This window comes from Chelonia mydas, chromosome 14, assembly GCF_015237465.2.
Source record: "Chelonia mydas isolate rCheMyd1 chromosome 14, rCheMyd1.pri.v2, whole genome shotgun sequence".
NCBI classification, from domain to species: Eukaryota; Metazoa; Chordata; order Testudines; family Cheloniidae; genus Chelonia; species Chelonia mydas.
In genome coordinates, this window is record NC_051254.2 from 43,541,397 (window position 1) to 43,562,677 (window position 21,281).

The 21,281-nt window shown below is 66.2% G+C and overlaps 2 protein-coding genes across 6 annotated transcripts; both read left to right on the top strand.

Annotated features, from left to right (window-relative positions):
• The first annotated feature begins 455 nt into the window (after positions 1-455).
• LOC102941992 (class I histocompatibility antigen, F10 alpha chain) lies at positions 456-9,225 on the top strand. 2 transcript variants are annotated; one of them, XM_037913739.2, is made up of 10 exons: positions 461-727; positions 2,009-2,269; positions 4,315-4,581; positions 4,936-5,211; positions 5,823-5,930; positions 6,276-6,308; positions 6,694-6,726; positions 7,184-7,219; positions 7,758-7,790; positions 8,339-9,225. In XM_037913739.2, exons 1-10 carry the CDS (start codon positions 661-663, stop codon positions 8,647-8,649), a joined length of 1,425 nt encoding a protein of 474 aa, XP_037769667.1. In that variant the 5' UTR covers positions 461-660; the 3' UTR covers positions 8,650-9,225. The 2 variants fall into 2 exon arrangements, with proteins under 2 accessions (XP_037769668.1, XP_037769667.1); XM_037913740.2 differs by lacking the exon at positions 6,276-6,308 and having other exon boundaries at positions 456-727.
• Positions 9,226-11,501: 2,276 nt separating this feature from the next.
• LOC119563577 (class I histocompatibility antigen, F10 alpha chain) lies at positions 11,502-20,953 on the top strand. Of its 4 annotated transcripts, none has more exons than XM_037913746.2 (9): positions 11,506-11,672; positions 13,229-13,489; positions 14,097-14,372; positions 14,958-14,996; positions 17,814-18,050; positions 18,208-18,312; positions 18,590-18,622; positions 19,585-19,617; positions 19,900-20,953. In XM_037913746.2, the coding sequence occupies exons 1-9, from the start codon at positions 11,612-11,614 to the stop codon at positions 19,908-19,910; spliced, it is 1,056 nt and encodes a 351-aa protein (XP_037769674.1). In that variant the 5' UTR covers positions 11,506-11,611; the 3' UTR covers positions 19,911-20,953. The 4 variants fall into 4 exon arrangements, with proteins under 4 accessions (XP_043383851.1, XP_037769674.1, XP_043383852.1 ...); XM_043527917.1 differs by lacking the exon at positions 11,506-11,672 and adding an exon at positions 11,891-11,909; XM_037913747.2 differs by lacking the exon at positions 11,506-11,672 and adding an exon at positions 12,175-12,319.
• The last annotated feature ends 328 nt before the right edge of the window (positions 20,954-21,281 follow it).

Sequence of the window (21,281 nt, forward strand, 5' to 3'; positions counted from 1 at the left end):
TAGAGCCCAGGGTGTCTGTCCTGGGGGTAGCCTAGGGGGTTTATACTCCCTGCTCTCAGGTGCATTACAGAGCAGCTGCAGCCTCACACACTGATGCATTCGCAGCCCCCAGGGCGGGATCCCCAGTGTAGAGACCCCCCCCCCCCCGGGATGGAACGTGACCAGGGCCCGTTTCCTCAGTGGGTCAGGAACAGGGCATAACATGGGGGCAGGGAGCGTGAGTCCTGCTCTGACCACTAGCCCCCACTCCTCTCCCAGAGCTGGGGAGAGAACCCAGGAGTCCTGGCTCCCAGCCCCACCCTGCTCTAACCCACCTGACCCCACTCCCCTCCCAGAGCTGGGGAGAGAACCCAGGAGTCCTGGCTCCCAGCCCCTCCCCCCCGCTCTCTCCATTAGACCAGCCTGCCCAGCCAGGTGTTTATCCTATGGGGGGAGGTGCCACCCTCTGTGACACTTTCACTTTCAGTCCCCAGCTGGCAGCCGGTACCAGGTGATGGGGCAGCCGCTCGCTTGTGGGGCTTTCTCGGCAGGCCCAGCCCTTTCTGGGGCAAAGTCCCCGGGGCGAGGCCCGGGACAAGGTGCACTCGGAGAGTCGCTCTGTTGGGGATCCCAGTGAGGAGCGCCCCGGCCGATGTAGGGGGGGGAGAGACTGGGCTCGGCATGGCTGTGCCTCTCCCCCTCCCCCTCCTCCTGCTGGGGGTCTTCGCCATCCCAGGGGGCTGTTCCCGTGAGTATTGGGGTGCTACCCCCCAGCACGGGGGGAGGGGCAGGATCCTGTCCCATTAGGGGCTGCGGTCACCTGAGCTAGGGGGTGTCGAGGGGGATGGGGCAGGGGGGCTTGTATTGGGGGGAGGGGCTTTGGGGGCTCAAATCCAGACCCCCTCCCAGGGCCCAATTCTGCTCTTGGCCTCCTAGCTGTGAATCAGGAGCGATGCTACCGGGGGGTGTAAAATGAGCGCGAGGCCAGAACCGAGCCCCGGGTGGCTAGCTGGGCACGGGCACCCCCCGACCCCCATAGCCGGGTGTCCTGGGGAAAGAGGGGGTGTCCCGGGGAGGGGTACGGCTGCAGGGAGTGGGGAATCCCTGCCGGTTGTTATGGGGGGGGCACAGGGAGCAGGGCTGCCGTCCCAGCTGGGCTCAGCTCCTGATCCGAAGGAAGTGGGGTCAGAGTCAAACTGCCAAGGTTTAACCCTTTCCTAGCCGTCTGTGTTTGTGGGAACCCCCGGTTCAGGGTCAGCCCTGCCCCACTTCCTTCCCCACGACATTAGGCATGTCACGACCTCTGGCCATGCCTCAGTTTCCCCTCCCATCCTCCCCACTTTGCCCCCTCCCGGTGGGACACTGGATTTTGCGGTGATGGCCCGCCTAGCCCCCCTGTGGGTTTGTGACCCATCTGGCGAGCGCCCAGCGCGAGGTGGGTGAGGCTGCCAGACACTAATTGCTGCTGTTAATGAGGGCCCTGGTCATGCCAGGCGCTGCGCGGACTCTGCTCAACTGAGATTGGGCCCCCCGTCACGCTGGGCACTGCGTGGACCCCTGGTCCAACAGAGAGTGAGGCCCCATCTACCCCCTTGCAGTGTGGGGCGGGGTCTCGGCTCGCCCTGGGGGCTGGGTGGGGAAGGGGGCGGCTGGCTGATGGGGGTGTGTGTCTCCCTTCTGTAGTGTGGGGTGGGGTCCTGGCTCACCCTGGGGGCTGGGATGGTGCAGGGAGTGAAGGGCTGCTGGCTCTGGGGGTGGTCTCTCCCCCCTGCAGTGTGGGGTGGGGTCCCAGCTTGCCCTGGGGGCTGGGTGGGGAAGGGGGCGGCTGGCTGATGGGGGTGTCTCCCCCCTGCAGTGTGGGGTGGGGTCCTGGATCTCCTCAGGGCCTGGGATAGGGTAGGGGGCTGCTGGCTGGCGGGAGGGGGGTCTCTCTCCCCTGCAGTGTGGGGTGGGGTCCCGGCTCGCCCAGGGGGCTGGGCTGGGCTGGGGGCAGCTGGCTGATGGGGGGTCTCTCTCTCTCTCCCCCCAGGCCCGCACTCGCTGCGCTATTTCTACACGGCGGTGTCGGAGCCGGGCCCGGGGCTGCCCCAGTTCACCGTGGTCGGGTACCTGGACGACCAGCTCTTCTTCCATTTCGACAGCGAGGTGAACCAGGCCCAGCCCCGCGCCCCCTGGATCCGGGCCGAGGGGCCCGAGTACTGGGACCGGCAGACCTGGCTCGCCCGGGGCTGGCGGGAGGCCTTCAACGGCAACGTCCGCATCGCCATGGAGCGCTACAACCAGAGCCGGGGTGAGGGGCCGGGGGCCGGAGCGTGGACCTGGCGGTGCCCCCAGAGCCCGGGACCGAGGAGGGACTCTGGTCTGTCTCCATCCTCCATCCCTGGCCCCAGCGGTGACCCCAGGCCCGGGGATGGATCCTGTCCCATATCCCTGGGCCTAAGCAGTGACTCCATCCCCCATCCCCAGGTCTGGCGGTGACCCCGTCCCTTATCCCCATCCCCAGCAGTGACCCCATCTCCGGGCCTAGCCTGGACCCCCATCTCTGTGGTGACCCCGTGCCCAGACCTGGCGGTGACCCCGTCCCTTGTCCCCAGCCCCAGCAGTGACCCCATCCCTTATCCCCATCCCCAGCAGTGACCCCATCTCCGGGCCTAGTCTGGACCCCCATCCCTGTGGTGACCCCGTGCCCAGACCTGGCGGTGACCCCGTCCCTTGTCCCCATCCCCAGCAGTGACCCCATCTCTGGGCCTAGCCTGGACCCCCATCTCTGTGGTGACCCCGTGCCCAGACCTGGCGGTGACCCCATCCCTTGTCCCCATCCCCAGCAGTGACCCCATCTCCGGGCCTAGCCTGGACCCCCATCCCTGTGGTGACCCCGTGCCCAGACCTGGCGGTGACCCCGTCCCTTATCCCCATCCCCAGCAGTGACCCCATCTCTGGGCCTAGCCGGGACCCCCATCCCTGTGGTGACCCCGTGCCCAGACCTGGCGGTGACCCCGTCCCTTGTCCCCATCCCCAGCAGTGACCCCATCTCCGGGCCTAGCCTGGACCCCCATCCCTGTGGTGACCCCGTGCCCAGACCTGGCGGTGACCCCGTCCCTTATCCCCATCCCCAGCAGTGACCCCATCTCTGGGCCTAGCCGGGACCCCCATCCCTGTGGTGACCCCGTGCCCAGACCTGGCGGTGACCCCGTCCCTTGTCCCCAGCCCCAGCAGTGACCCCATCTCCGGGCCTAGCCGGGACCCCCATCCCTGTGGTGACCCCGTGCCCAGGTCTGGCGGTGACCCCGTCCCTTGTCCCCATCCCCAGCAGTGACCCCATCTCTGGGCCTAGCCGGGACCCCCATCCCTGTGGTGACCCCGTGCCCAGACCTGGCGGTGACCCCGTCCCTTGTCCCCAGCCCCAGCAGTGACCCCATCTCCGGGCCTAGCCGGGACCCCCATCCCTGTGGTGACCCCGTGCCCAGGTCTGGCGGTGACCCCGTCCCTTGTCCCCATCCCCAGCAGTGACCCCATCTCCGGGCCTAGCCGGGACCCCCATCCCTGTGGTGACCCCGTGCCCAGACCTGGCGGTGACCCCGTCCCTTGTCCCCATCCCCGGCAGGGACCCCATCTCTGGGCCTAGCCTGGACCCCCATCCCTGTGGTGACCCCGTGCCCAGACCTGGCGGTGACCCCGTCCCTTGTCCCCATCCCCGGCAGGGACCGTAGCTCTAGGCTGAGCAGTGACCGTACCCCCAGCCCTCGCCCTGCCCTGGGCAGTGCCCGTCACCTGGGCAGAGGAGAAACCAACCAGCCCCCCGGCCCCCGGGGAACCCCAGCCCCAGCGCTGAGCGGAGCTGTGACCGGGCCCGACCCCTGGGCTAACAGTGATCCGACCCCGGGCCAAGCCCTAACCCCGACCCTCGCCCTGAGGCCAGACAGAGCAATAACTGCAACCCTAACCCCAGCCCTGACCCCTGGCCGAGCCGTAACCCCAACCCCTGGCCGAGCCATGTCTGACTGAGCCCCTTCCTTCCCCACGACATTAGGCCTGTCACGACCTCTGGCTATCCTCAGTTTCCCCTCCCATCCCCCCCTTTGCCCCCTCCCTGTGGGACACTGGATCTTGCGGTGAGGGCTGCTGCTCGCCCGACACCCTGCCTAGCCCCCCTGTGCTTTCGTGCCCCCATCGGAGTCGAGTTCAGTAGCAACACAAGTGACTCGCCCCAGGGTGCCTCGGGGGCTGGGCCGGGGGGGCAGCGAGGGGCCATGGCCCCGAGTCAGGTCTAACGAGCCACGTCAGGCGCCGTGGCCAGGGCTGTGGCCTCACCCAGCTCCGTGGGTGTCTCTCCAGGCCTGCACACCTTCCAGTACGCCTACGGCTGCAAGCTGCCGGCGGACGGGGGCTTCCGGCAGTACGGCTACGACGGGCGGGATTTCCTCTCCTACGACCCCCGCACCCACACCTGGGTGGCCTCCAGCAAGGAGGCCGAGATCACCAAGGGGAAGATGGAGGCCGACAGCCACCTGAGCCAGCAGCAGCGGGACTATCTGGAGCGGAAGTGCGTTGAGTGGCTGCAGAAATACCTGGAGTACGGGAAGGAGATGCTGCAGAGGAGAGGTGAGGGGGCAGGGAGCCCCCCACTGCAGAGACTCCCCCACTCCCTGGCCTGTCTCAGACACTAATTAGAGTGACCCAGGGCTGGGTTACAGGGCAAGACCCCTCGAGGGCAGCTGAGCCTTTTGGGGGGTCCCCTTCTGTGCCGTGCCGGCAGGGTGCAGAGATGGCTCCCCAGGCAGGTCCCATCTCCCCCTGCCCCTGGGCTCCGGGGAGGGGCAGGTCCCCGTGGTGTGTTTACCAGGCTCTGACCGCTCCTGCTTTCCAACGACTGGACCATGGGGGTGCTAAGGGGCCCGGGTGCTGCTCACTGCCCCTAACCCAGCGGCCTCCCCCTCTGCCCCCTCGTCTCCCCAGAGCGCCCGGTTGTGCGAGTCACCGGCAGAGACGCCCCCGGCGGCCTCACCACCCTCTCCTGCCGGGCCCACGGCTTCTACCCCCGGGACATCGCCGTGAGCTGGCTGCGAAACGAGGGGAGCAGCGAGCAGGAGACGCGGCGAGGGGGGGTCCTGCCCAACGGGGACGGGACCTACCACACCTGGGCCACGGTGGAGATCGACCCCCGGGAGAGAGGCCTGTACCGCTGCCGTGTGGAGCACGAGAGCCTGGGCGAGCCGCTTGTCGTCGTGTGGGGTGAGGCTGGGGTGTGTGGACGCTGGATGAAATGGGGGGGGGGGTCACAGGGTGACTGGCCCTACAGCCCCCCCGGTAACACACTTTGCTCACCTCCCCAGGGGGAGAAAATGAGCGAAGCCGCAGGACAGGCGGGTCGTGTGGCTGGCCGGGGAGGAGGCTAAGACAGGAACCAGGGGCGGGGGGCACCCCGGAAAGCCGGAGCGAGCTGATAAATGAAGCGGGGTGTGACCGCGGAGCCGGCCTGGATCCCAGCTGGGGCTGGGGTCCCGGGCAGTGAAACGGCGGCTGGAGGTGAAGCGGGCTTGAGAACACGCAGAGCCTGGTGCCAGGCCCCTGTGCGTTGGCGGGAGTTTAAAAGTCCTGTTAACAAAGGATTGGAAGGGGAACGGTGAGACCTGGGCCCCGGGGAGAGGGGACGCTCGGGAAGGAGCAGGGCAGGGCGCCCGCTTCCCCTGGCCGCTGCGGTTTGAGGACTAAGGGACGTTCCTGGAACAGACCCACCGCAGGGGCACGGAGCACGGGGCAGGGTGAAGAGGCAGCCGCGGGGGTGCGAATGGGGGGAAGGACGTGGTGTTTGGGGGGGTCTCTAACTCCCTGCTCTCGTGCAGAGCCCCCGTCCCGCTCTGCCCTGCTCCCGGCGCTGATTGGGGCCGTCGCGGTCGCTGCCCTGCTCGCTGGGACAGTCGGGTTTGTTCTCTGGAGGAGGCGGCGCCCAGGTAATGGGGCTGGCGGTGCCAGGACTCGGGGAGCCACCCGTCAGCGTGGGGCGGGCGGGCGCTGGGGCACTGGGTCATGGGGATGGCAGCAATCCAGACCCCTGCCTTGGTGCTGTGTGACTGCCCCACGGGGGAGGGGAGAATGGGCCAGAGACCCCCCCGCTGGGAGCTGCTGAGCCAGAGACGGGGCCGATGGTGCCGGGTCTCTCTCTTCCCTTCCTTACGCCCGGCTTCCCTTGGGACACTGAGTCGCGCGCTGAGCCCCCGGGGTCCGTGGACGCGGATCGGAGCCGGCTCCTGCCCCGGGAGCGGCCGCACTCACTGCGACCTGCCTTCTCTCTGCAGGGAAAACCGGAGCCGGCCACACTCCAGCTCAGGGTGAGTGTGAACCCGTCCGTGCTGCTGGCAGGTGTGGGGTGGGGGGCCGCGGCCCAGCCCGGGGACCCTCCCCCGGGACCGGGCGCTAACACCCCCTCACCACCTGCTCAGCCAGTCCCCCGCAATCCCCTGCGTCACGCGACGTGCCCCCGGCTCTGCGGGGTGCAGGCCCCTCTGGTCTCCGGGCTGAGCCGGGCCAGGCAGGGGGGCCCCCTTGGCTGGCTCTGCCCGGGGCAGCTCCGGGTGATGCCGTTCCCTGTCCGGGGCAGGCCGGGGGGTGGTGAGCCCTGGGCCGGAGGGGTGGGGGGTGGAATCGATTCCTAGGGAAGCGTCTGCCTTGCCGACACCGGTTCAGGAGACACTAACCCCCCTTCTCCCCCCACAGCCGGCAACCAGGACTCCAGCTCCTCTCTGGAAGGTAAGGGGGTGATGATGGAGCAGGGGGGATGGCCCGTTAGCCCTTCAGCTCCTGGTCAGAGGCCCCAGCAGGGAGACCAGGCGGGGGTGGGATCTCGCGGGAAGGGGGGGTGTATGAATGGGACTTGGTGAGTCACCCCCGCACTCCCCAGGAGGGTCATCTGTGAGCAGAGCAGGTAACCAGGGGCCCCCCTTTCCCCACACTGGGGCCAGGCTCCCCATAGCAGAGCTGGGAGGGATGGTCCCTGAGATCCCACCGCGGGGCCCTGCCACACGGGCCCTTCCTCGCCCAACCTCAGGGTCAGGGCCCCCCAGGCCGAGCTGGCAGCTCCCCTGGTCAGGGGTGGGTCTAACGGGGCGGATGGGGCTGGAACCCCTCTGAGGGGGGCTGTGACCCCGGGAGCACACCAACCCCCTGGGCTTGGAGACGCTGACCCTGTCCCCTTCTCCCCCCCCAGCCAGCGACAAAGAATCCAGCAAAGGATCTACCAGGGGTAAGTGCCGGGGGGCTCCAGCCCTGGGGATCGGCTCCTCTCTGGGGAGATGCCTTCCCCAGGCCCTGCCCTGGGGCGCCCTGCAGTCCCCCAGCCGGGGGTGGCTCCCCTCTGCAAGTGGGGTCATTCCAGGCAGCAGGGACTCGGGGGGGGGGCGGGGCGGGGCAGGGGGGCTGGGACAGGACTGGGGCTGAGTGTGACCCCCCTCCCACAGCAAAGCTGGGCTGGGACCCAGATACCAGGACCCTCAGATCCTGAACCCCCCGGCCATTCCAACCCCAGCTGGGGTCCCTGCACACCCCACACCCAGCCTCCAGCCCTGGTGCGTTATGGGGATTATTACCCCAGAGCTGGGTCTGCCTGGACCCGGCCCCTGCCCCCTTTCTGATCCCTTGCCATGGTCCCTGCCTGGGCTGGGCCGTTTCTGGGCCTCCGAGATGTTCTGCTCACCCCCAGTCTGATCCCATTGGGGTGGGGTGGGGGGATCGGCCAGGAACCAGCTCCCTGCTCAGTGCTAACCCCCTTCTCCCTCCCACAGGCAGTGACCCCGGGTATGACACCGGCTCGCAAGGTAAGTGGTGACTCCAGCCCTGGCTGCTCTCTGGGCAGGCAGCTCCCCACGGCCATAGGCCCAGAGCCCCCCAGGCCCTGCCCCTCTAGCAGACCAGCCTGGGAGCAGAGCGGGGGAGCTCTGAGCGCCCTGCTCCCCGCAGTGGGGAGCAATGAACCAGCCTGGGAACTCCCTCCTCTTCCCCCCACCCTGCCCCAGACAGAGCTGGGAGCGACCCTGCTGGGTATGGAGCGTCTCACCCCCATGTGACCCCGCTGCGGGAGGGCCTGGAGAACGGCCCGAGGGTGGGGGGAGCCCCTGTCCGGCTGCAGGGGGTCCCTCTCCGGTGTCAGCCCTGATCCCCACGAACAGACACGGCTCCTGCAGAGGCGCCAGTAGAAAAAGGGGGGGCACCTGGGGGGGGCAACGCCAGAAAAGTGGGGAGGCCTGCAGGGAAAAAAGGGCAGGGGCCCATGGGGGCCGCGCTGACGTGACCGTCGTTGCCCCTCCATAGCGGAGCCTCTGGGGCTCCGGGCTCCACCCTGACTCCCTGTATCTGGTTCCTGCAGGGTCGGAGGCCGTGATGCAGCTGGTGGGGGACACGGGTGCGGGAGAGACCAGCCACCCTCCAGAAGCTCAGCAGCTCCTCCCTGGGGGTGTTTCTGCCCCGCTCCATGACGGGGACCCCCCCAGCAGGCATTGTCTAAGCTGGAGTCACTCCTGGGCTCTTTCCCCGCCTCAGCCGCTGACTGCCCGTGTGACCTGGACCGAACCCCTCACCCTTTCCCTCTGCCTCAGCGCCCAGGCCCTGGGTGCGCCGCTCGGCGGCCTCGCGGGGCGCGGTGCGTTAAGTACCTGGGATCTGTCAGGCTTACAGTGAAAGCTGCTGTGTGGGGCAAGGACCCTTTGATTTCTGCAGAGCCGCGGTTCTCAACCAGGGGACGCGTGCCCCTGGGGTGCGCAGAGACCCGCCAGGCGGTACCTCAACCCTGCTGGATATTTCCAGCGAACTCACTGCAAACTACAGTTTCATACCATGACTTGTTTCTGTTGCTCTGCCTAATGAAAGGTTTCCACTGCTCTGTGTAATGTAGGCTGACAGGGAAGTGCAATGTTTATAGTCCAGTTGACTTATCTTATAATTATACGGTAAAAACAAGAAAGTCAGCCCCTGTCCAGTGGTCCGACCCCGGGCCAAGCCATAACCCCGACGCTCGCAGTGACACGGCTGTAGTTTTATGTCTGATTTTTAAGTAAGTATTTTTAAGTGAGGTGAAACTCGGGGTGAAACCTGTGAAACAGGTGAAACCTGTTACCGTGTGTCTGGCAACACCAGTTGTTTCATGTTCTCTGTGTATATAAATCTCCCCACTGTATTTTCCACTGAATGCATCTAATGACGTGGGTTTTAGCTCACCAAAGCTTATGCCCAAATAAATTGGTTAGTCTCTAAGGTGCCACGACTCCTCCTGTTCTTTTTGCTGGACTAGATCGTGTAACTGAACCCCTGGAATAAAGGCCCTGTCTCTTGTGTGCGCCCCACTGTGGCTGGGCGTTTGCCGTGTGTCTGTCTGAGCCCGTCTCCCCTCCCAGAGCTGGGCTCTGCTGCCCCAGCGAGCCGAACCGCCCTGTTGCTGAGAACTGACAACTCCAGTCAATGGCGGGGGATTCTCAGACCGAGGCCGGGGGCGTCCCCTGCTGGCGCCGCTGCAGCCGGGCGCTGGGAAGAGCCGGTAAAGCCCAGTGGCTCCGTCACGTTGAATTTAATCTGGATCCGGTTTGAATCAGAGCTGCTCCCTCCAGAACCGCATACAGCCAGACCCGGCTAACGCCGCGCAGATCACGGCCTCGCAGTCCCAGCGGGTCTGGGTCTGTGCAGGGCAGAGGCACCCCAGCCCCACCCTGCCCCTCCTCAGCCGAGCCAGAGCCGGGGGAGTGTGTCCATTGCCCGTATTGCAGTCGTGTCTGCGGGGTGCAGGCCAGGTGGAGACCCCCCGGCGCCAGGCGCTGCACAGCCAGTCCCTGCCCCAGGGAGCGGACAGCTCTGGGGAGAGACGCTCAGACTGGTTAACGTGGCCGGCCTAGGGCAGGGTGCAGCTCCCGGGGGACTGGCACGACCGGCATTTCAGCCCCGGCTCCCTGCCGCCTGCGTGTGACCCGCGCTGGGCCTGGCGGGCGCCAGACGCTGGATAGCAGCAGCTCCGACGCTCCCCCAGAGCGCGGGTCCCCACGTGACGGCCTCGCGCCCCGGCGGCTGAGGAAGTGGCCGGGGAAGAGGAAGCGTGACCCTGCGGGCTGCTGCGAGCACACTGCGACTTCGCCATCCTGTCCCCCACCCCGGCCCCCGGCATGGGGAACTTGTGGGCCTGCGGTGACCGGGGGAGAGTTAAACGCAGCCGCTGTGCCGGTCCCCTGCCCTGGGCTGGGCGCCCCTGTCACCGCACTGGCCACCGCACAAAGTGCCGGCCACGGAGGGGACAGACACACCCCGACCCCCCGGGGAGCTGGGCCTGTTCGCTGGGTTCGATCCAGCTGCCTTCTACTGCCCATGGGAAGGGAGGGGCAGACCGGGGTGGGCACGGGGGTGGGGTGAGATGGGGCATGGGGGTGGGGTGAGATGGGGCAGGGAGGTAGGGCTCAGGCAGGCAGAGCCGCAGCAGGACCGGCTGGGGGGTCTAACGTGGAGCAGAGTCTCCCCACAATCCACCAGGAGCTTTGTTACTTGCTGTTGAGTTTGTGTGGAAGGTGCCCGGATGCCAGGGTGACGGGCAGCAGGATAAAACCCTGAGAGAGGCCCGGAGGAGCGATAGGATGGGTCAGTGGGGAAGGAGGACACGGGCAGGGTGAGGATTAAAGGCGGGGGGGGGGGGCAGGGGAGTTAAGAGGCCAAGTGGTGTTGGAGGAGGAGCCCCATTTCCAAGGGGTTTTAGGGTCAGATTTACAAAGGGGGGTGGGGTTCGAAGGGGTTGAAGCAGGTTCGGGGCCTGACTCCCGTCGATTTCAAAGGAGTTACTAGCTATGGAGATCCGACACTAGGGCGCTAACCCCCCCGGGGGGCTCTAAAAGGTTAACACGGGGGGGCTGGGAGCCAGGACTCCTGGGTTCTCTCCCCAGCTCTGGGAGGGTAGTGGGGTCCAGTGGGTTAGAGCGGGGACGGCTGAAAGCCAGGACTCCTGGGTTCTCTCCCCCGCTCTGGGATGGGAGTGGGGTCCAGTGGGTTAGAGCAGGGGGGCTGGGAGCCAGGACTCCTGGGTTCTCTCCCCAGCTCTGGGAGGGGAGTGGGGTCCAGAGGGTTAGAGCAGGGGGGGCTGGGAGCCAGGACTCCTGGGTTCTGTCCTGGGCTCTGGGAGGGGAGTGGGGTCCAGTGGGTTAGAGCAGGGGGGGCTGGGAGCCAGGACTCCTGGGTTCTCTCCAGGACTAAGGCTCCTAAATCACTTTGGAAAACCCCCCTGGCAGCGCAGGGGGCAGGCTGAGGGGCAGCTGGGTCATGTGAGCAGGTGGGGGGCGGCTCATTGGGGGGGCGGGGGGGGCTGGTGTGTGTCCTGTCTGAGCACAGAGGGTTCAGTTCTCTCCCCCCATCTCTGTGACTCTGTAACTGAAGTGCGGGGTGGGGGGAGGCCCCGGGACGCCGTGTCTGGGTGGGGCTGGGATGGGGGCTGGGGGTCCCGGGGCTGCCCCCCAGCTGTGCCGGAATCTCACTTCCTCCCTGGCCCGGCCGCGTGGGTCTGTCGCAATGGGCAGGACACGCCCGTGGTGCCCAATCCCCGCGGGGGGGCGGCTCCCAGGGCCGACATCAGCCCCCCCCGCCCCACACAGCACAGCGGGATCGCGCCCCACACGGCATGGGGGGCCCAGGCAGCCTCCTCCTCCTCCTCCCCCTCCTGCTGGGGGGCGCTGAGTCACGTGAGTAGGGGCAAACGGGGGGTTAAGCCCTCCCCCAGGAGCGGGGGCTGGGAGCCAGGACTCCTGGGTTCTCTCCCCAGCTCTGGGAGGGGAGGCGGGGCTAGTGGGTTAGAGCAGGGGGGGCTGGGAGCCAGGACTCCTGGGTTCTCTCCAGGACTAAGGCTCCTAAATCACTTTGGAAAACGGCCCCTGGCAGCGCAGGGGGCAGGCTGAGGGGCAGCTGGGTCATGTGAGCAGGTGGGGGGCGGCTCATTGGGGGGGCGGGGGGGGGGGCTGGTGTGTGTCCTGTCTGAGCACAGAGGGTTCAGTTCTCTCCCCCCATCTCTGTGACTCTGTAACTGAAGTGCGGGGTGGGGGGAGGCCCCGGGACCCCGTGTCTTGGTGGGGCTGGGATGGGGGCGGGGGGTCCTGGGGCTGCCCCCCAGCTGTGCCGGAATCTCACTTCCTCCCTGGCCCGGCCGCGTGGGTCTGTCGCAATGGGCAGGACACGCCCGTGGTGCCCAATCCCCGCGGGGGGGCGGCTCCCGGGGTCGACATCAGCCCCCCCCCGCCCCACACAGCACAGCGGGATCGCGCCCCACACGGCATGGGGGGCCCAGGCAGCCTCCTCCTCCTCCTCCCCCTCCTGCTGGGGGGAGCTCAGTCATGTGAGCCAGGACTCCTGGGTTCTCTCCCCAGCTTTGGGAGGGAAGTGGGGGCTGGTGGGTTAGAGCGGGGGGGGCTGGGAGCCAGGACTCCTGGGTTCTCTCCCCAGGTCTGGGACAGGAGTGGGGGCTGGTGCGTTAGAGCAGGGGAGGGCTGGGAGCCAGGACTCCTGGGTTCTCTCGCTGGCTCTGGGGGATATTTCTTTGCCACAGGGAGGGCGCAGTGGTATATTTCCCATGGTATTGGGGGAGGGATGGGAGGTACTGCCCAGGTGGGGGAGCGCCCGGCAGCAGTCTGGGGTGCCAGTGGATAGTTGGTGAGTTGTAGGGGGCTGGGAGCTCACTGGGGAGTTGGGGCCAGACCCACCCCTGAGGGTGATGTCATTGGGCTGGGGCCGGACGTGGCCATGCTCAGCTGTGACAGCGACCCCCTCCCCACTGTTGTCGCCCCACATCTGCCCCATCCCCCCTCCACTCTCCCTGCAGCTCTGTGCCTGGCCTAGGGAATCGGGGCTCATGGGCCGTGCGGTGGCAGGGCTGCCCTGCGGTGCTGGGGAAGGGATCTCCGTGTGTCTGTCCGTCTGTCCACTGGCTGTGTGTGTCTGTCCCTCCCTCCCTGCTGGGCATGCGTGTGTGTGTGCGTGCAGCGTCCGTGCCCACACACACCCCCTCTGCCCCATTCTCAGCACGGCTGTTCACTCCCTACTGTGTGTCAGGTGCCCTGCAGTGCCCCCAGATGCTGGTGATTCCCTGTTTGCTCTGTGCTTGAGGAGATGAGTGCGCTGTGCGTCAATCCCCCTTACAATTACTTTGGGGGGGGTCTCGGTGGAGCTGTGGGGACTGCTCTCCCGGCGTTTGGGGAGGGGGGTGCAGACAGATCCCGCCAACACCTCCGCTCCCCCTCCCCCGCAGGGTCGCACTCCTTGCAGTACTTCCTGACGGCCGTCTCGGAGCCCGGCCCGGGGGTGCCCGAGTTCACCGTGGCCGGCTACGTGGACGGGCAGCGGTTCGTGGAGTACGACGGCGAGGCCCAGCAGATGCGGCCCCGGGCGCCCTGGATGCAGGCGGCCCAGCCCGAGGTCTGGGAGCAGGAGAACCGCGTCCACAAGGTGCGACAGGCCTGCTTCCGGGGCAAGGTGCGGAGCCACCTTCACCTCTACAATCAGAGCAGGGGTGAGTCGGCGCCCGCCCGCGGGCAGAGGGGCCGGGGGCACTGGGGTCGAGGAGGGGGAGGGAGGGGACCTGGAGCGCTGCTCTGGGACCCAGGACTCCTGGGTTCTGTCCCCCAGCTCTGGGAAGGGAGTGGGGTCTAGCGGGTTGGAGAGGGGGTGGGGGCTGGGAGCCAGGACTCCTGGGTTCTAGCCCCAGCTCTTTTCCCCTGACCTGCTGAGTGACCTTGGCCAAGTCAGTTCACCTCTCTGTGCCTCAGTTTCCCCTCTGGTTTCTTGTCTCTTTGCCCTGTGAGCTGTTTGGGGGCAGGGACCGTCTCTCACTGGGTCTGTGCCGCACCCCCAGTGGGCCGGGGCTCCCTACACCCCTCTCTGTTCCCGGGAATGGCCGGATCAGAACCAAGGTCCATGCAGCCCTGCCCGGCAAGGACCCCGGGGGGGCAGGGGAGGGCTGGCACTGAGGGGGACGCAGGGCAAGGCCCCTGGAGAGGGCCAGGCTCCCTGCCCAGCAGGCTCTGGGGGGGATCCAGGGAGGGGTCGGTCACAGACCCAGCCGTGGTCCTGGCTCCATGGGGTCCCCGTCCCAACCCCCCCGGCTCTGCCCCGCCCAGGCTTCCACATCTTCCAGTACGCCTACGGCTGCGAGATCCGGGCCGACGGCAGCACCGGGGGCTTCCGGCGCTTTGGCTACGACGGGGGCGACTTCCTGATCTACGACGCCGCCCGGCACCGCTGGGAAGCTCCCGCCCGGGAGGCCGAGGCCACCCAGCGCCGGTGGAACGGGGACCCGGTCGCCCTGCAGTATTATCGGCACTTCCTGGAGCGGGAGTGCGGCGAGGCCCTGCACCGCTACCTGCAGCTCGGGCGGGGGGCGCTGGCCAGGCAGGGTGAGGGTGCTGGGGGGTGGGGTGAGGGCGGGGGGCGCTGGGGGATGGGGAGAGGGCAGGGTGGCTAGGTGGAGGGCAGGGGGCGCGGGCCAGACGAAGTGAGGGAAGGGAGCGTGGGGGTGGGGTGGGATGGGGAGGGGAGGACAGGGGTACTGGGGGGGGCAGGGGGGGAAGTGGACGCTGAGGGGAGGATGGAGGCGGGCAGGGGGTACTGGGGGGGCAGGGGGGAAGTGGACGCTGAGGGGAGAATGGAGGCGGGCTGGGGGGAAGGGGGAGGGCAGGGGGACTGGGTGGATAATAGGGGGTTCTGGCGAGGCAGGGGAAGGGCAGGGTTGCTGGGTGGGAGGGGGAGGGCCGCCCTCGGGGCCGTGAGGCTGGGTGCAGGGACGTCCCTGATACTCCCTGACTTCCCATTTGGGGACACCCCTGCCCCAGGGATCCCCGGGGCCCCTCACTCCGGGTCTGTGTCCCCATCCGGGCCGAGGGAGGGACGCTGGGGCAGGTGCTGGTAATGGCTGGGGGGACCCGGGTGCTGCTCACTGGCCATGACCCTGCAGCTCCCCCTCTGCCCCCTCGTCTCCCCAGAGCGCCCAGTTGTGCGAGTCACCGGCAGAGACGCCCCCGGCGGCTGTCACGGAGTCCCTGGGCGATGCTCTGGAACTGCTCCCCATGAAGCCAGTCAGGACTCTGGGGCAGTCGCCTTCCTGTGAGCAGCCTGTCTTCAGGACACACAGCTCACACAGCTTCCACCTTCCTGGGTCTGACCTCGGAGCATTCAGCATCCTCTGCCCCTCCGTGCGCTTCCCCCAGCGAGTCCGCTCAGGCAGGGCTCCTGGGGAAGCCAGAGGGTCCTGCACCCCAACTTCGCAGTCAGACTTGACTCTCAGCCAGCCAGTAAAACAGAGGTTTATTAGATGACAGGAACATGGTCTAAAACAGAGCTTGCTGGTGCAGAGAACAGGACCCCTCAGCTGGGTCCATTTTGGGGGGGGGCAGTGAGCCAGACAACCACGTCTGCACTTCACTCCATGTCCCAGCCAGCCCCAAACTGAAACTCCCACCAGCCCCTCCTCCTCTGGGCTTTGTTCCTTTCCCGAGCCAGGAGGTCACCTGATTCCTTTGTTCTCCAACCCTTTAGCTCTCACCTTGCAGGGGGGAAGGGCTCAGGCCATCAGTTGCCAGGAAACAGGGTGTCGGCCATTCTCTGTGTCCAGACCCCTGCACACACCTGCCCTCTAGGGCTCTGCAATGATCATACACCCTTCTCCCACCCCCTAGATACTTAAGAACTGCATAGGGGAAACTGAGGCACCCCCACAATATTCGGAGGAAACATTAAGAACAGTCCCACTTCGTCACATCTCTCCCCCCTTCGAGATCGAACTGAGCGGGGTCACTTTACCCGGTGACCTGGGGAAGTTCGAAGCCACCAACGTTCCCATGGATGCCCCAGCATCTCTCCGATTCCTTGGTAGGAGTTACACCAGGCCCTTCCAGTTTCACGCCCTCCCTTAGGTCGGGGGTGGTCGTTAGCACTCGCAGGCCGCATGTGGGAAGGTTTCTGCGACCCGTGCCCTTTGGCCACCCCAAAACCCCAGGGGGTCAAACTGGGATTGGGTCTTCTCCCCGACAAGCTGGCCATCACCTTCCGCTGCCACTGGGGGTCCGAGGGGCCTGGCCCCAGGAAACTCCACACAGACATATAGGTTGGGGTCGGGAGTGGGAGCCTGTCCACCTCCCCACCCATCTGGCTGACGGAGTCTACGGCCTTGGGACCCAGCAAGGGAGCTAGACACCGGGGCTTTTCCGCAGGATCCCCCTGGTTCAAATCTCCAGCCTGCTCAAAGGCAGTGAGGTGGGCATCCACATCCCCCCCCTCCTTAACCAGGGGCAGCAATTTAGTCTCGAGGTTCCCTGCGGAGCTGGCCCCCCGGGGTCTATCCCCACGCACACCTGGGAGGTCCCCTAGGCCTCTCCGCTCCCCCACCGCCAGTTCATGCTGCTGCTGCTTCTGCAGCTCTTTCTCGGGCTCTCGCTGTCTCTCATAGTCCTCTGGCTCTCTCGGACTCAGCTCCAATCCCGTCCGTCTCCGATCCCCGGATGGGGAACCCGATCGTGAAGACCCTCGTCTGGTCGGGGATAGGAGTCTTGGGGATGCCTGGCTCCCACTCCAGCTGCTCCCAGATCCTGCTATCGCCCCATTTGGGGTCAGGAATCTGTCCCTTAGAGCGGTCATCCTCCTCCAGCTGCACGATTAACTCTGCTTTGTTGAACTTTCCAATGCTCAACCCTCTCTTTCTGCACAGGGTTACAACGTCCTTCTTAAGGAGACGGGGACAGGCCATCACTCCACTCTTCCCAAGTTGTTGTGGACTCACAGGCCTGTGCGCTCTCAGCTCCCCACGGTTTCCAGGGAGAACCCCTAGTGTGCCAGCCCTTCTCGAGGTCACCACCTCTTTGCCAGGGTCGAGCTGCAGACTCCTCCGCCCCTGGGACCGCTCGCTGCAATCCCCCGGGGGACCCTGTTACTGCAAAAGTCCTCCTCTCTGGTCACACACTTCCAGGAGTTAACCACCCCCTGAAACCGTCTCTCTCTGAATCTTCAGCACGCCTGGTCCCCGTCAATCCCCCTTCGTTTTACTGTTCCCCAGTCACTTACTGCCGGAAGCGCCGTCCACGGGGTGCAGTATATCCCACCGCTGCCACCAGTTGTCACGGAGTCCCTGGGCGATACTCTGGAACTGCTCCCCATGAAGCCAGTCAGGACTCTGGGGCAGTCGCCTTCCTGTGAGCAGCCTGTCTTCAGGACACACAGCTCACACAGCTTCCACCTTCCTGGGTCTGACCTCGGAGCATTCAGCATCCTCTGCCCCTCCGTGCGCTTCCCCCAGCGAGTCCGCTCAGGCAGGGCTCCTGGGGAAGCCAGAGGGTCCTGCACCCCAACTTCGCAGTCAGACTTGACTCTCAGCCAGCCAGTAAAACAGAGGTTTATTAGATGACAGGAACATGGTCTAAAACAGAGCTTGCTGGTGCAGAGAACAGGACCCCTCAGCTGGGTCCATTTTGGGGGGGGGCAGTGAGCCAGACAACCACGTCTGCACTTCACTCCATGTCCCAGCCAGCCCCAAACTGAAACTCCCACCAGCCCCTCCTCCTCTGGGCTTTGTTCCTTTCCCGAGCCAGGAGGTCACCTGATTCCTTTGTTCTCCAACCCTTTAGCTCTCACCTTGCAGGGGGGAAGGGCTCAGGCCATCAGTTGCCAGGAAACAGGGTGTCGGCCATTCTCTGTGTCCAGACCCCTGCACACACCTGCCCTCTAGGGCTCTGCAATGATCATACACCCTTCTCCCACCCCCTAGATACTTAAGAACTGCATAGGGGAAACTGAGGCACCCCCACAATATTCGGAGGAAACATTAAGAACAGTCCCACTTCGTCACAGCGGCCCCACCACCCTCTCCTGCCGGGCCCACGGCTTCTACCCCCGGGACATCGCCGTGAGCTGGCTGAGACACGGCGGGAGCAGAGAGCAGGAGACGCGGCGAGGGGGGGTCCTGCCCAACGGGGACGGGACCTACCACGCCTGGGCCACGGTGGAGATCGACCCCCGGGAGAGAGGCCTGTACCACTGCCGTGTGGAGCACGAGAGCCTGGCCGACCCGCTCGTCGTCGTGTGGGGTGAGGCCGGGGGAGGCGGGTGAGCCCCTGTGTGGGCACCGGGGACTGACCCTGTGATGGAGGAGGGGGGCTATGGGGCGCTGACGGGGGAGCAGGGAAGTGGGGTCTGTGGGGTCTCGCCGGGTTCCCTTCAGCCACTGTCCTGTCCCCGACACAGAGCCACCGTCCGACTCGTGGCTGGTCCCGGTGGTGGCGGGCGCGATCCTGGCCCTGGGGGCGGTCGCCGTGCTGGTCGGCCTGGCCTGGAGGAGGAGGCAGTCAGGTACGGAGCCGGGGTGGGGGGACCCCAGGGCTGCCCCACGCCCTGTGGTGCAGCCCCAGCACTGGTGCCGTGGGCCTGCCCCACAGGGGGGCTGGCAGGGACACTGATGGGGGACTCAAGGAGGGAGCCGGCCGTTCACCCTGGGGTGTCTTTGGTCCCCTCCCCGCGTGCTGGGTTTATCCGGGGACCCCGAGTCCAAGTGTCCGTGCTGGGCCGGGCCCCGGAGAGCGACCAGAGCCGGCTCCTGCCCTCGCTGAAACCTGCCTTCTCCCCGCAGGGCCCAAGGCGGATCTGTACTCGCCGGCGCCGGGTGAGTGAGACGACCCCCGCGCCGGGCCGGGCACTGTCCGTGTCCCCCCCACGGAGACCGGCCTGTCCTCGGTGCCGAGCTGTGCGGTGTGGGGCGAGCTGGGGAGCAGGGTTACGGGCACCACGAACGGCCCGAGGGTGCTGCGCCTGCCGGGATGGTCGCTGTCCTATGGGTCTCCCTGAAACCCGAACCCCACACCCAATCCCCGGGGCCCCTGGCGGGAGGTTCGCTCCCATGCACCTTCCCCAAATGCAGCCTGGAAATCAGGTGTCAGGGCCTGCCTGGGGGCGGGGAGGATTAACCCCTGGAACAGCTGGCCGCAGGCCTGGGGAATTCTCCGTCGCTGGCAGCGCGTAGCTCACCAGGGGGGTGTTTGCTCCCGGATCTGCTCTGGGGATCATTGTGGGGCCGGTCGCTGGCCTGGGCTATACAGGACGGGGATGAGATGGTGCCTTCTGGCCTTGGACTCGGTGAAGGGGGCTGATGTTAGCAGCCCCCGAGACTTTAACTGCCCCCCATTAGTACACGCTGAGGTCCCGGGTCTCTGCCGTGACTGGCACTGCAGAAGGGCTGGGTGGGTGGGTGGAGCTGGGTACTTCGGTCTGGCATCGCACCGTGAGATCCTCAGGGCTGGACCAGCCTGGGGTGCTCCGCACGCCCAGCCCCGGTGCATTGTGGGGATTATTACCCCACAGCTGGGTCTGCCTGGTCCTGCCCGTGGTTGGCCCCTATGGCTGGCCTGCTGGCCCCAGCCCGCCTTCCCTGCCCGGCCAGCCCCTGCCCCCCTTTCCTGTCGGCCCCTGCCCACCTTCCCTGTCGGGGCTGGGCCATTTCTTTGCCTCTGTGTTGCAATCTGATCAGCCCCCGTTTGTTCTCCGTGGGGCTGGGAGGTGGGGGGCTGAGCCCAGGGGACCGCATCAAACCCCGCCAGACACTGACTCCCTTCCCTTCTCCCCCCACAGCCAGCGAGCATGGATCGGACAGCTCCATCACCGGTACGTGGGGGGGACTCTGTCCCAGGGGAGTCACCGGGGGCTCGGTGGAGACCCCAGGCCTGGCACCTCCTACAAACCAGCCCTGAGCTTCATGCCAGGGTGCTGAGTGCAGGGCCGGGTCCATCTCCCCTCTGCAGGGAGGGTGTCTCTGGGAGGGGGAGAGTTTGGGGTGGTCTCTCTGGGCAGTGGCCCCAAGGGGAGCCCCCCGGTGCCAGCCCCTCTCTGACCCGTTCAGACGCAGTTCGGGGTAGACCCTGACTCTCCCGTGTCTCCCTCCTGCAGCTCTAACGTAGCCGGTCGGAGCCGGAGAAGAATCCAGACTGTGAAGACACGGACTGACTGATCCCCACCTCTCCTCAGCGTTATTTCCCTGTTACTCCTTGCGCAGGGCCTCGGAGCTGTGCCTGGTGCTTTGGTGAACAGCCCCACGTCTCCTGAACCTCCAGCCTCCCTGGGACCCACTGCCGGGGGGCTGCCTGCCCTCTGCTCTGCGTGTCGGCCACGGGACGCAAACTGGCCAGCCCTGATGGGCACGGCCAGCCCCATTCACTGCATGGTTTATTTAGTGTGTAAGCCCCTTGGGGCAGGGACCGTGGCCTCCGTATCTCTGGGATGCAAGGAGCCCCCTCCCAGCAGCCACTGGGGAAGGGTTCTTCACATGGAAAAAATCTCAATTTGGGGCCAAAAACTGAACTTTTGGTTGAAAACCACAGAATTCCATGCGGCGAAGCTGCCGCAGTGCCTCGTGGGAGCTGGAGTTCGGGTGCCCTGTGCTCCCTCGGTGCAGCATGGGAATCCCTGCTGGTAGGATCAGCGTGGTCTGGGGGCCAGGACTCCTGGGTCCTATTCCCAGCTCTGCTGCTGGCTCGCTGCGTGATTCCCATCACTGTTCTGTGCCTCAGTTTCCCCGTCTTGAAAATAGGGAAAATACTTTCGTTCCTGCCCTGGGGGGGTTGTGAGGGTGCCTGTTACAGGGCCCAGAGTAACAGCCGTGTTAGTCTGTATTCGCAAAAAGAAAAGGAGGACTTGTGGCACCTTAGAGACTAACTAATTTATTTGAGCATAAGCTTTCGTGAGCTACAGCTCACTTCATTGGATGCAAGTGAAACTCCCCTGCCACATTCCCAGGTCACCGCTCCCTGCTTCCTCACAGTTAGTCTCTGTTTAAAGCACTTTGAAGCCTGTTTGTCCCAGCACCCAGCCGGGGAGGGGGGAGGGTCCTGACGCTGGCCGCACCGGGGGGACCCGCAGAACCGGGCTCAGACGTTGCCCTGGCTCTGACCCGCTGCCGTCACTGCCCCAGAACCGGGCACAAACTCCTCGCTCAGCCGTGTGCGTTGTCACAGGGATACAGACACGGCCCTTTCCGTGTCCTGCCCTGGGTGCGTGCGGGGGGCTCTGGGCGGCCCCTGGGCTGGCAGCTGCGGGCTCTGTCCCGTGTCCGCGGCCAGGGGCCTGCAGCTGCTGTCAGGGTTCTCGTCGGCGTGAGACAGACCAGCTGGAGACTGTTACGCCTGCTGTTACAATCACCTCTTCATTCGCTATAAAAGTCGCCACGAAATGAACCGAACGACCCTTTTTTACCTCGTGGAAGTGAAACGTTCGGCCATGTCAGGCGGTAACGACGGAGCGGTTTGTTTGGCCATTCCCCCCGCCCCCCACGC

Bases quoted from the DNA above. Each gene is read 5' to 3' on its own strand.
- LOC102941992 (XM_037913739.2), top strand. From the start codon at position 661: ATGGCTGTGCCTCTCCCCCTCCCCCTCCTCCTGCTGGGGGTCTTCGCC. The intron at 6,309-6,693 runs GTGAGTGTGAAC...CTCCCCCCACAG, and splicing joins CGGCCACACTCCAGCTCAGG to CCGGCAACCAGGACTCCAGC. The intron at 7,791-8,338 runs GTAAGTGGTGAC...TGGTTCCTGCAG, and splicing joins GTATGACACCGGCTCGCAAG to GGTCGGAGGCCGTGATGCAG.
- LOC119563577 (XM_037913746.2), top strand. From the start codon at position 11,612: ATGGGGGGCCCAGGCAGCCTCCTCCTCCTCCTCCCCCTCCTGCTGGGG. The intron at 14,373-14,957 runs GTGAGGGTGCTG...TCGTCTCCCCAG, and splicing joins GGGGGCGCTGGCCAGGCAGG to AGCGCCCAGTTGTGCGAGTC. The intron at 14,997-17,813 runs GCGGCTGTCACG...CACTTCGTCACA, and splicing joins CACCGGCAGAGACGCCCCCG to GCGGCCCCACCACCCTCTCC.